General features: G+C 48.2%; 1 protein-coding gene across 1 annotated transcript in view; it reads right to left on the reverse strand.

Annotated features, from left to right (window-relative positions):
* Nucleotides 1–13,665, reverse strand: part of PKP2 (plakophilin 2) — a 107,023-nt gene that overhangs the window by 28,812 nt on the left and 64,546 nt on the right. Inside the window, exons 7-8 of the mRNA XM_029047219.2 lie at nt 6,602–6,719; nt 2,193–2,357 (exon numbers count right to left, since the gene is read on the reverse strand). Of these exons, the coding sequence (XP_028903052.1) occupies nt 2,193–2,357; nt 6,602–6,719 (283 nt within the window). The remainder of the gene's footprint in view (nt 1–2,192; nt 2,358–6,601; nt 6,720–13,665) is intronic.

A 13,665-nucleotide genomic window follows, 5' to 3' on the forward strand; every position in this document is an offset into this window, starting at 1 on the left:
GCCTCCCAGGCCCGGGCTCTTTCCACTCGGCCATGCTCCTTCCCAGTTGTGCTGGCTGTGCTGCCAGGCAGGGCCCGGGCTCCCAGCCGGGAGTGTGTCCGAGGAGGGGGAGGAGTGGGGAGGTTCAGCTTTCCCGGGGTGTGGGCGGTGTGAGGGGACCACCCGTTGCCACTGGGAAGCGGGTGGAAGCCAAAGTGGGAAGACGAAGCAGACGGAGAGGCCCGGCTTCTGCGGCCCCGGGGACTGACGCCCTCCCGCCGTCCTCCTCAAGAGCCGGTTCCTGCCGGGCACGGCTCGGCCCGACCCTCCCCGGAGCGGCAGGGACCCCTGGCCCCGTGGTGGCGGCGACCCCAAGATGGCAGAGCCCGTCCATCGGGCCCCCACATCGGGAGAAGCGGACTCCGACGGCTGCGCCCGCAGAGCAACTGATAATAATAATAATAATGTTGGTATTTGTTAAGCGCTTACTATGTGCAGAGCACTGTTCTAAGCGCTGGGGGAGATACAGGGTCATCGGGTTGTCCCACGTGAGGCTCACGGTTAATCCCCATTTTCCAGATGAGGGAACTGAGGCCCAGTGAAGTGACTTGCCCACAGTCACACAGCTGACGAGTGGCAGAGCTGGGATTCGAACCCACGCCCTCTGACTCCCAAGCCCGGGCTCTTTCCGCTGAGCCACGCTGCCCAGCGACCAGTGGGAGGCTGTGAAGGATTCGCGCTAGTGTGACCATCTCGGGGAGGGATTATATAAATGGACAGAAGCGGTCGCAGCCCAGATGTGTAGAGCACGCGTACTCAGCACCTGGATCCGCGGCTATGCACTGGACCACCCGGGGGGTGGGGGGATAAAGCCACTTGGAATGGAACAAGCAACTGTTTGGGTGTTTGATCTACATATATCGTATCTACCCCTGAGTTTAGTACAGTGCTTGGCCAAAGTAAGAACTTAACGGACATCGTTATTATGATTATAATCATTTTCCTGAAACCATCCATCGTACCGTCCTTACCCGTCAAGACTCCCATCCCTGGGAAGTATCTGATTCCCTGATGGTGATGTCGGGACTTTACCCATTATCACTCAGGATTTGGGCGGACGTATAGAGTCGACAGCCTGCCATACCGCTCTGGACCCTAGCTTCTAGTGTTCCTCGATAATAATAATAATGATGACGGTAATAATAATATGGTACTTGTTAAGCACCAGCTACCCAGGAGGTAATAGCGTCTACTATACTGTTCGGAAGAAGGATCTGTAAGAGCACTGCTTTGGTTTCAATCGGAGAATTCCTGCCTTGCCAATTTCACAGATTTTGCTTTCTTTAAAGATCTACGTTTAGCGCTTACTACGCGTCAAGCACTGTTCTAAGTGCTGGGTAGACCACAGGTTAATCAGGTAGGACACAGTCCCTGTCCCACACAGGGCTCACGCTCTCAATAGGAAGATGAAGGTCCCAGTCTCAGCGGGACGGTGAACAGGTATTTCACCCCCATTTTCCAGATGAGGAAACTGAGGCCCAGAGAAGGGAAGTGCCTTATTTCACCCCCATTTTACAGGTGAGGAAACTGAGGCCCAGAGAAGGGAAGCGCCTCAGAGAAGCAGCGTGGCTCAGTGGAAAGAACACGGGCTTCGGAGTCCGAGGTCGTGGGTTCGAATCCCGGCTCCGCAACCTGTCAGCTGTGTGACTCTGGGCAAGTCTCTTCACTTCTCGGTGCCTCAGTTCCCTCATCTGTAAAATGGGGGTGAAGACTGTGAGCCTCATGAGGGACAACCTAATTACCTCGTGTCTACCCCAGCGCTCAGAACGGTGCTCGGCACATAGTAGGCGCTTAACAAATACCAACATTATTATTATCATTAAGTGACTTGGACCAAGGACACACGGCAGACAAATGGCAGAGCCGGGATCGGACCCCCAAGTTCTCTGACTCCCCGGCCCGTGCTCTTTCCACCAGCCCACACCGCTTCCCGTGTTTCTTTGTATTCCTCATGGAGCCGCCCATTAGCCAATAACTAATATTTGCTCTGAGATTACCGCTGTTAAAACTTCGGCCCGGTATTTGCACACTAAAAGGCCAGGAGAATATCAATACCTTCTTCTCCCTATATCTCTGGAATTTCCTGGCCCACGTGGATGTGTGAAAGGATCAACGATAGGACCCCTCCCCTTCAACAGGCGACCCGCCGGTACCTCTTTCACTTTCCTACTGCGACTTCCGAAGCAACCGACGTTCTTGTCGTTGTCCGTCCGGGTATCCCGGTTGCGCACGTAGATGTACGGGGAATATTTCTCCGGGAGTTCCGTTTCCAGTTGGTAGGACAGGTTGTGGAGAATGCAAACACAGTTCTCTGTGGCCTGAGACGGGAGGAGACGAGTCACGCAGATTCAGTATTTGAGGGAGTGAAACTTGAAGAAGAGATCTTACTTCGGACTGGTGAATTGGTAACTCACTGTGATTTTAAATGCACTGTTACTCTCCCCTGTGTCGTTCTTCCCCCGATAAGACTCCGAGCCCCTTACGGTGCAGGGACCGAGTCTGTTTTGACCACATCCTGTCTGATACAGCTTCAGTCCACAGCGTAGTGTTTTGCACACAGCTGGTAACCGATAAATCTCACCCCTGAAGTGCTTCGTATAAGCACTTCAATCCTTTTTTCTTGCTTAATGGTATTTGTTACATGCTTATTATGTGACAGGCGGTGTACTAGTATGTGCACTTATTGTGTGACAGGCAGTGAGAAGCAGCGTGGCTCAGTGGAAAGAGCCCGGGCTTGGGAGTCAGAGTTCGTGGGTTCGAATCCCGGCTCTGCCACTTGTCAGCTGTGTGACTGTGGGCAAGTCACTTAACTTTTCTGTGCCTCAGTTCCCTCATCTGTAAAATGGGGATTACCTGTGAGCCTCACGTGGGACAACCTGATCACCCTGTATCTATCCCAGCGCTTAGAACAGTGTTCGGCACATAGTAAGCGCTTAACAAATACCAACATTATCGTTTATTATTATTACTAAGCCCTGAGGTAGATACAAGGTAATCAGGTTGGATACAGTCGTGTCCCACGTGGGGCTCACAGTCTAAATCCCCATTTTACAGATGAGGTAATTGAGGCCCAGAGAAGTTAGAGAAGCGGCGTGGCTTTCTGGAAAAAGCCCAGGATTGAGAGTCAGAGGTTGCGGGTTCTAATCCCGGACCCACCACTTGTCAGCTGTGTGACTTTGGGCAAGCCACTTAACTTCTCTGTGCCTCAGTTACCTCATCTGTAAAATGGGGATTAAGATTATGAACCCCACGAGGGACAACCTGATTACCTCGTATCTACCCCAGTGCTTAGATCAGTGCTTGGCACATAGTAAGCACTTAACAAATACCAGCATTATTATTATTATTATTATTACCTGCCCAAGGTCACACAGGAGACAAGTGGCAGAGCTGGAATTAGAACCTGGACACTCCTGATTTCCAGGTCCATGCTCTATCCACTAGGCCATGCTGCTACGACCTTTGGACATTTCATATTCACCCAAACCCCACAGCACTTATGTAAATTACACAGTTAAATTAATAGTATGAATCATTTATTCATATTAATGTCTGTCTCCCCCTCTAGACTCTAAACTCGCTAAGGATAGGGATCATGTCTGCTAATTCTGCTGCAAGAGAATCAGCGTGGCTCAGTGGAAAGAGCCCGGGCTTGGGAGTTAGAAGATGTGGGTTCTAATCCCGGCTCTGCCACTTGTCTGCTGTGTGACCTTGGGCAAACCACTTCACTTCTCTGTGCCTCAATTACCTCATCTGTAAAATGAAGATTAAGACTGTGAGCTCCATGTGGGACAACCTGATGACCTTGTAACCACCCCAGTGCTTAGAACAGTGCTTGGCACATAATAAGCGCTTAACAAATAGCATCATTATTATTATTATTATTGGACTTCCCCAAGAGCTCAGCACAGTGCTCTGTAAATGCTCAATAAATAAGATTGATTTTCAGGGTCTCGGTTCTTATGGAGCCAGTTCTTAAATTGTTCAAGCACGGTGACTTCTTTGGGGTGTCCTCCAGGGCACCGTATTGGGGCCCTTCCCGTTTTCTACATTCCAGGTGACTTTACGTTTCAGATCTGCCTAGTCAGAAATCAAATCTGGAAAGATGGGTAAGCCCGTTGACACCACTGCCTTTAAAACTTTGGAAAAAAAACCACTGAAATGTTTAGTGTTTTGCCAATTTTAGTGCCAGACACAGAAACGAATAGTCCTGGGGTCGGAAAGGGATTTTCCACTACCGATGACCTTGCCAAAAGGGGATCAAGTCAGGATGAGAATGATGAAACCCCTCGGTAATGCCGACAAAACACACGAGGAGGGAGTTCATTATCGGATGCACCTGCGCTTGTGTGCTCTTCTGTGTGTGTGGGCATGCTTTGGAAGAGGGCATTTGCATAATTACTTGCATAATTTCCCCATCCCAATTTATGAGGAGGAAATAAAGGATTTTTTTCTTGTGCCATATAATTGTAAGCAATGAGAGCCTCGGGTCCTGTGAGGAGGGGAGAGGAGCAGCAGAAGGATGAGAACATGACAGGTGGGCGTGCGTGTGTGTACTTCTGTGTGTACGTGTGTGCATGTACTGTTAGTTCATTAAGTCTGCTGCTGGCTACGGAAGGAGGAGCAGAAGGGTAAGAACAGACAACCCAGCAATGAGGAGAGTTACTTCACTGTGCGTCTTCTGTAGGCAGCATTTGGAAGAGCGTGAGAGAAGAAAGGAAACAATCTCAAGTGCCTTTTCACCCTCCTCTTCCTTCTCCCTTCCTTTCTTCTCTTTCTTCTCCCCCCCCCACCCCCCCGCCATATTACCAGACTTAATTTTTGTATGTCCTTATAATCATCATCATCATCATCACTGTGGTATTTGTTAAGCACTTACTATGTGCCGGGCACTGTACTAAGCACTGGGGTAGATACAAGTCATCGTTTTGGATACAGTCCCTGTCCCACGTGGGGCTCCCAGTCTCAATCCCCATTTTACAGATGAGGGAACTGAGGCCCAAAGAAGTTAGGTGACTTGGCCAGGGTCACCCGCCAGATGAGTGGCGGAGATGGAATTAGAACCCAGGCCCTTCTGATCCCAGACCCGTATTCTATTCACTGAGCCATACTGCTTTTCTACATACTGGCATAATAGCCTCATCCCTGACTCCTGAGTAAAAAAATGAAAAAAACTTGGGGCAATTATGAGTCAGTGGGGTAACAGGAAATTCATGCTTAGTGAAGGATCTGGGCCTAATTAGAAGAGTCCTAGGTACAACAGAAAAGAAGCGCACAGATAAATGAGTCCTTCTTTTAGCTGTGAGCCCACTGTTGGGTAGGGATCGTCTCTATCTGTTGCCGAACTGTACTTTCCAAGCGCTTAGTACAGTGCTCTGCACACAGTAAGCACTCATTAAATATGACTGAATGACTAAAAGAGATGGAGCTGAGAGTATGAGGCGACTGTGGGGGGCTCAGCATGGCTTAATGGATAGAGCAGGGGCCTGGGAGTCAGAAGGTCATGGGTTAATAATAATAATAATAATAATAATAATAATGTTGGTATTTGTTAAGCGCTTACTATGTGCCGAGCACTGTTCTAAGGGCTGGGGTAGACATAGGGGAATCAGGTTGTCCCACGTGGGGCTCACAGTCTTCATCCCCATTTTACAGATGAGGGAACTGAGGCACAGAGAAGTTAAGTGACTTGCCCACAGTCACACAGGCGACAAGTGGCAGAGCTGGGATTCGAACTCATGAGCCCTGACTCCAAAGCCCGTGCTCTTTCCACTGAGCCACGCTGCAGTGCGAGCCTTACGTGGGACAGGGACTGTGCCCAACCTGACTACCCTTTATCTATTCCAGTGCTTAGAACAGTGCTTGGCACAAAGTAAGTGCTTAACAAGTACCATATTATTATTATCATCATTATTATTATCATCATCAAGGAACACTAGAAGCTAGGATCCAGAGCAGTATGGCAGGCTGACAGGTTTTCCTTTCCAAACCCTGAGTGATACTGGGTAAAGTCCTGACATCACCATCAGGGAATTAGGTACTTCCCAGGGAAGGGAATCTTGACAGGTAAGAACCTCACAATGGATGGCTTCAGAAAAATTATAACAACAACAAGGTCTGTTAAGTTCTTACTTTGGCCGAGAACTGTACTAAACGCAGGGGTAGATACGGTATATGCAGCTCAGACACAGACCCTGTCCCACCCAGCGTTCCCAGTCCAAGTAAGACGGAAGACAGGAATTGAATCCCCGCTTTACGGCTGCGGAAACCGAGAAAGCGAGTGACTTGTCCAAGGACACACAGCAGGCAACCGGCTGAGATTGGAACTCAGGTCCTCTGGCTCCCAGGCCCGTGCCGTTTCCACGTGACCACACCGTTTCTCTAAATCCCAACAGTTCCTCTGAGTATGTTTCCAAGACCGTCCGGTGAGTTCTGCGGCACTTAACCACGTGTTGAACACTAAACTAAGCGTTGGAGCAGATGCAGGATAATCAACTCAGACCCCGAAGAATGAGCGGACCCCTTAGCTTTTGACCGATTCCTCTTCCATCGTCTCACTTACCTTGTCATCCGGTTGGTAATCGGCGATGGTTCCTCGGACGTAATGCACCAGAGAATCAATCAACCCATCGCACCGTCTCATCTCTTTTCTTCCCTCGGGGCCAGCGGAGCTCATGTTTCTTTGGAAAAGGAAGCAGAAATCCTAAGCAACAGTTGTACGGAACCTTCTGCGAAAATAATAATAATTCGGGTATCTGTTGAGCGCTTACTCCGTGCCAGACACCGTGCTAAGCGCCGGGGAGGATCCAAGCAAATCGGGTTGGAAACCGTCTCTGTGCCAAGTGAAGCTCACAGTCTCATCCCCCATTTTCCAGATGAGGTAACTGAGGCTCAGAGAAGTGAAGTGACTTGCCCGAGGTCACACGGCTTACGAGTGGCGGAGCTGGATTTAGAACCCAGGACCTTCTATAAGGACTATAAGCTCCCGTGGGCAGAGCACGTCCATACCGACTCTCGTATGCCGTACTCTCCCAAGAGCTTAGTAAAGTGCTCTGCCCACAGTAAGTGCTTAGTACAGTGTCTGGCCCATAGTAAGCGCTTAAATACCATAATTAATAAATACCATTGACTGACTGATCACATCCCAGTTCAGCCGCTCGTCAGCTGTGTGACTTTGGGCAAGTCACTTAACTTCTCTGTGCCTCAGTTACCTCATCTGTAAAATGGGGATGACAACTGTGAGCCCCACGTGGGACAACCTGATCACCTTGTATCCTCCGCAGTGCTTAGAACAGCGCTTTGCACACAGTAAGCGCTTAACAAATGCCATAATTATTCCCTCTCTTTTCTCCCCCTCTAGACTGGTAGGCTCGCTATGGGCAGAAAATGTCACTGTTTACTGTTGTATTGTACTCCCATGCATTCATTTAATCCTATTTATTGAGCACTTACTGTGTGCAGAGCACTGTACTAAGCGCTTAGGAGATTACAATGCAACAATAAACAGACACATTCTCTGCCCATAACTAACAGTTTAGAGGGGGAGATAGACATTAATAGGAATAAATACATTTCAGACAGGGACATAAGTGTTGTGGGGCTGGGAGGGGGATGAACAAAGGGAACACGTCAGGGGGACACAGAAGGGAGTGGGAGAAAAGGAAAGGGGAAGGCTTCTTGGAGGAGATGGGCCTTCGGTGAGGCTTTGAAGGCTTTGTCTGTTTCCCTCTCTAGCCTGTAAACTCCTTAAGGGCAGGGAACGTGACTGCTAATTCCGTTATATTGTACTCTCCACTGTACTCGTCCGCTCAACCGTATATATCTTCATCACCCTATTTATTTTGTTTAGTGAGATGTACATCACCCTGATTCTATTTGCCATTGTTTTTAGGAGATGTTCCTCCCCTTGACTTTATTTATTGCCACTGTTCTTGTCTGCTGTCTCCCCCGGTTAGAGTGTAAGCCCGTCAGAGGGCAGGGACTGTCTCTATCTGTTGCCTATTTGTACATTCCAAGCGCTTAGTACAGTGCTCTGCACATAGTAAGCACTCAATAAATACTATTGAATGAATGAATACTCTCCCGAGAGCTCAGGACAGTCCTCTGCCCAGAGTAAACGCTCAGTATACACCACTGATTGCCCATAAGCTCCTTGTGGGGAGGCAATTTGTCTGTCTACTGTTCTGTTGTAATAATAATGTTGGTATTTGTTAAGCACTTACTATGTGCAGAGCACTGTTCTAAGCGCTGGGGTAGACGCAGGGGAATCAGGTTGTCCCACGTGGGGCTCACAGTCTTCATCCCCATTTTACAGATGAGGTGACTGAGGCACAGAGAAGTGAAGCGACTCGCCCACAGTCACCCAGCTGACAAGCGGCAGAGCCGGGATTCAAACCCATGACCTCTGACTCCAAAGCCCGGGCTCTTTCCACTGAGCCACGCTGCTTAGTACTGTGCTCCGCACAAAGTAAGGGCTCCATAAATACGAAACCGAATGGATTGATTGACGGACTCTCTGCAGTTTCTTTACGGAGTGTTTGAATTAACCCCAGCAACAGTCACTAATGAGTTTCCCACACATTTGGGAAACACAGGCAGCAAGGACCCCGCCTAATGTACAATGATGATGACAATAGATGCTTTGTGTGTTGGTCTGGAGCTCTTCATGCTATCAGATCCTATCTCTTTCTCCTCTACAACATTCCTCTGAGGGAAGTAGGCGGTAGATAATACCCTGATGAAGAAACAAGTAGAGAGAGGTCACAGATTGCTCAACGATACGTGGGACTCAACGGCAGCAGATGGAGGCGGGTGAAATCCAGATCGCATTCATTCAATCTTATTCATTGAGAGCTTACTGTGTGCAGAGCACTGTACTAAGCGCTCGAGAGACATATTCCCTGCTCCCGACTCCCGGTTCAGTGCTCTTCTCGTGAGCTTCGGGTGCCTATTAATATTTCAGTAGTCGATGGACGGAGAGCTCAAGTAATACTACTATTAATAATTATTATTGTTATTATGGTATTTCTGAAGCGCTTAGTACGGACCAGGCACTGAACTAAGCACTGAGGTGGACGTATATATATATATATGATTTTATTTGTTTATAATTAATGCCTGTTTACTTGTTTTAATGTTCATATAATTCTATTTATTTATTTTGGTGTTATTAGTGCCTGCTTCCTTGCTTTGGTATCTCTCTCCCCCCTTCTAGACTGTGAGCCCGTTGCAGGAAGGTACTGTCCCTCTTTGTTGCTGAACTGTACTTTCCAAGCGCTTAGGACAGTGCTCTGCACACAGTAATCGCTCAATAAATACGACTGACTGACTGAATGAATGAATACAAGCAAATCGGGTGGGACACAGTCCCCGTCCCACGTGGGGCTCACAGTCATAATCCCATTTTGCAGATCAGGTAACTGAGACATTAAATGCCTTCACCAAGGTCTCCCAGCAGACCTCGCTGGGAGCTGGGATTAGAACCCAGGTCTCTCTGACTCCCAGTCCCGTACTCTATCCACCGGGCCGAGCTGCTTCTCAAGTGTCCCATAAGCGGTAAGAGAATCAATCGATGGCATATATTGAGCGCCAACTGCCTACAGAGCACTGTATTAAGCGTTAGGGAGAGTACCCCAGGATAAGTAGCCAAACCGCCTCGGAAAAAATCTCATTGCCAGGGGTTGGCCATGTTCCATGGGACAAGCTGAGATATGCTGTTGCCTGATAGTGGAGTTAAACCTCCAAATCACCTTTCCCTTTAGTGTGAATAATCAATCCATCAGTGGTATTCATTGAGTGCTTACTATGTGCGCAGCAAGTGGGAGAGTAATAATAATCATATTAACAATAACAATGATGGCATTTGTTAAGTGCTTACTGTGTGCCAAGCACTGTTCTAAGCATGGGGTGGGGAGGGATATCAAGTAATCAGGTTGTCCCACGTGGGGCTCACACTTTTAATCCCCATTTTACAGATGAGGTAACTGAGGCCCGGAGAAATGAATTCCCCAGAGTCACACAGCTGGCGAGAGGCGGAGCCGGGATTAGAACCCATGACCTCTGACTCCCAAGACCAGGCTCTTTCCACTGAGTACGCTATAACAGAGTTGGTAGACACCGTCTCTGCCCACCAGGAGCTTGGAGTCTGGAGGATATTCCAATATTCTGGATAAAGTCATTACACGGGCGAAAAGGAGCAAGAGGTGAACGATGAATCTACATCACGTCGTCTATTGATGGAGACGACCGATGACATCAACTTCAAAGCATCCACCTGATGCCGTTGCATGCTATGCCATGACAGTAATAATAATAATAATCCTGATATTTGTTAAGCGCTTACTATGTGCCAAGCACTGTTCTAGGCGCTTATTCATTCATTCATTCAATAGTATTTATTGAGCGCTTATCATGTGCGGAGCACTGTACTAAGCGCCTTGGAATGTACAAATCGGTAACAGATAGAGACGGTCCCTGCCCTTTGACGGGCTTACACTCTAATCGGGGGAGACGGATGGACAAGAACAATGGCAATAAATAGAATCGAGGGGAAGAACATCTCATTAAAGCAATAGCAAATAAATAGAATCAGAGTGATGTGCATCTCATTAAACAAAATGAATAGGGTGATGAAGATATATACAGTTGAGCCAGTGCTGAGGGGATGGGACGGGAGAGGGGGAGGAGCAGAGGGAAAGGGGGGAGAAGAGGGTTTAGCTGCGGAGAGGTGAAGGGGGGTAGGGGGAGCAGAGGGAAAAGGGGAGCTCAGTCTGGGAAGGCCTCTTGGAGGAGGTGAGTTTTAAGTAGGGTTTTGAAGAGGGGAAGAGCTCATTTGGACTTCTGATTGGGAGAAGGCCTGTACAAGGCAGCAAAATCAAAGATAGTGTATCCGATATGGGACTAACAGTGACCGCCCCGCCTGGAGCTAACTTCCTTGGTTAGTCGGAGAGGCGCCACCTCGGCTTTATCATTCATTCATTATTTAATCATATTTATTGAGCGCTTCCTGTGTGCAGAGCAACGTAATAAACACCTGGGAGAGTACAGTAGAACATTAAAGCAGACACGTTCCCTGCCCACAGTGAGTTTACAGCCTAGAAGGGGACAGAGTCGCTGAAATAAAGAAATGACAGATATGGACCCAAGTGGTGTGGGGCTGGGAGGGGGGAGGATTAGAAGCAGCGTGGCTCACTGGAAAGAGCCCGGGCTTTGGAGTCAGAGGTCATGGGTTCGAACCCCGGCTCTGCCACTTGTCAGCTGTGTGACTGTGGGCAAGTCATTTAACTTCTCGGTGCCTCAGTTCCCTCATCTGTAAAATGGGGATTAAGACTGTGAGCCCCACGTGGGACGAACTGATTCCTCTGTGTCTACCCCAGCGCTTAGAACAGTGCTCGGCACATAGGAAGCGCTTAACAAATACCAACATTATTATTATTATAAAGCAAGCAAGTCAGGGCGAAGCAGAAGGGAGTGCACTGTGCTCATTTATATATATTTTTTATCAGCCTATTTATTTTGTTAATGAGGTGTACATCCCCTTGATTCTATTTATCGTGATAATGTTGTCTTGTTTTTGTTTCTGTTTTGCTCTGCCGTCTGTCTCCCCGGATTAGACTGTGAGCCCCCGATTAGACTGTGAGCCCATCACTGGGCAGGAATTGTCTCTTTCTGTTGCCGAATTGTACATTCCAAGTGCTTAGTCCAGTGCTCTGCACATAGTAAGCGCTCAATAAATACTACTGAATGAATGAATGAATGAGTGGGAGAAGAGGCAAGGGGGGATTAGTCAGGGAAGGCCTCTTGGAGGAGATGGTTCTTATTCCATCATGTGCCAGTGTGTACGTGTGTGTGCTTTACGACGAGCCCGTATGATATCCTAGACTAGGAACTTCTCTGGAAGAGTTTAGTGGTCAATCTGTTGGGCGGAGGGGAAAAAGTCTGGGACCCAGAAAGGACAATACCAATCACCAGCACTGCCTGAGAAAGAAGCAATCTATCTCCTGTGCTCTTTGGAATTCCGCTCTCTCCCTTTGCTTTGTCTAACTTTGGGCTAGTGCAGATCAAGCAAACAGTGAGGCCTTGTTTTGGGAGTTGAGGGGGGTGGGGGAGGCGCAGGCCTCTTCCCTCCAGGGAGCCCAGTGACCACACAGAACAAAAGGGAAGCCTCCAGAGTAAACCCAACCCTGCCTCTGCCAACACAAGGGATTGGGGGTTATTTGCATCAACAAACCAACTCAGTTACTACTTAGCTTGTTAAAGGAGTGGCGGTTGTGAATAGGAAGAGATAGAGATCCCTGAAACCCACAAATCTCCATCCCATTTTGCGACAGGAAGAGTTACCGGAGCGAATTAAGGCCAGATCTATATTTTCACACTGAAGACAGCTTTCGAAAGAAACGGGAAGAATCGCTGAAATGCTATCTTTACCTTCGGCTGTGGTTCCTCTATGTCTTTCTGCGGAGAAGGAGCGTGGCCTAACGGATAGAGCAGGGGCCTGGGAGTCAGAAGGACCTGGGTTCTAATCCGTCTGCCTGTTGGGGGGGATTCGGGCAAGTCACTTTATTTCTCTGTGCCTCGGTTACCTCATCTGGAAAATGGGGCTAAGACCGTGAGCCTTCCGTGGGGCAGGAACCGTGTCCAACTCAATTACCTCGTATCTACCCCAGCACTTAGTACAGTGCTTGGCACACAGAATGCACTTAAATGATTATTATTATTATTAGAGTTCCAAAGTCCTCTGGTATCACTTTGGATTACCGGATTTGGATTTAAAGCCAGGGTCTACTGTATCTACCTCCCTCTCAATCTGCCTGCTCAGGGCAGACTGTCAACTTTTCTTCTGGGTCATTTACTGAACAACAACTCCAGGTTTTCAGACGTCCACGCCTGGGAGTTGCTAAACCCTACAGAGGAGTCCCTGAACCTGAGAGATGATCAAAGGCTTAAGAGTCCGTGTTTTTTAGTTTCTGCGTGGCTTATTTCTTTCTCTCTTGATGGTATCTGTTAAGCCCTTACTATATGTCAAGCACCGTTCTAAGCGCTTGGGGTAGATACAAGTTGATCGGTTTGGACACAGCCTCCGTCCCACATGGAGCTGACAGTTTAAGTAGGAGGGACTAGGATTTAATCCCCATTTACAGTTGGGGGAACTGAGGCACAGAGAAGTGAAGTGACTTGCCCAAGGTCACAAGGGAAGCAATTGGCAGAGCCGGAATTAGAACCCAGGTCCTCTGGCTCCCTGGCTCATGTTCTTTCTACTAAATTATGCTGCACAAAGACGCGGGGCAGGGGGAAAGGTACATTTATATGTCAGGGTTGTTAAACAGGACAATAAAATTGCCAAAATGCTAGCGCCTCAAAAATGGGTTTATGTTTTGTTTGAGCTGTGGGTGGACTAAGTCAATTTCCCTGTTGGTGGTAAACATTCCACGGAGCCGCACGTACTGCTCTATACTGTACTGCTCTATACTGTACACAGACAGATCACTAATGATAAAAGAAACAATTAAAAAAAATAGTTGTGGTATTCAGCGCTTACTATGTGCAGAGCATTATACCAAGCACTGGGATAGGAACAAGAAAATCAGGTTGGACATAGTCCCTGTCCTATATGGAGCTCACAGTCTA

This window comes from Ornithorhynchus anatinus, chromosome 2 (genome assembly GCF_004115215.2).
Source record: "Ornithorhynchus anatinus isolate Pmale09 chromosome 2, mOrnAna1.pri.v4, whole genome shotgun sequence".
NCBI lineage: Eukaryota > Metazoa > Chordata > Mammalia > Monotremata > Ornithorhynchidae > Ornithorhynchus > Ornithorhynchus anatinus.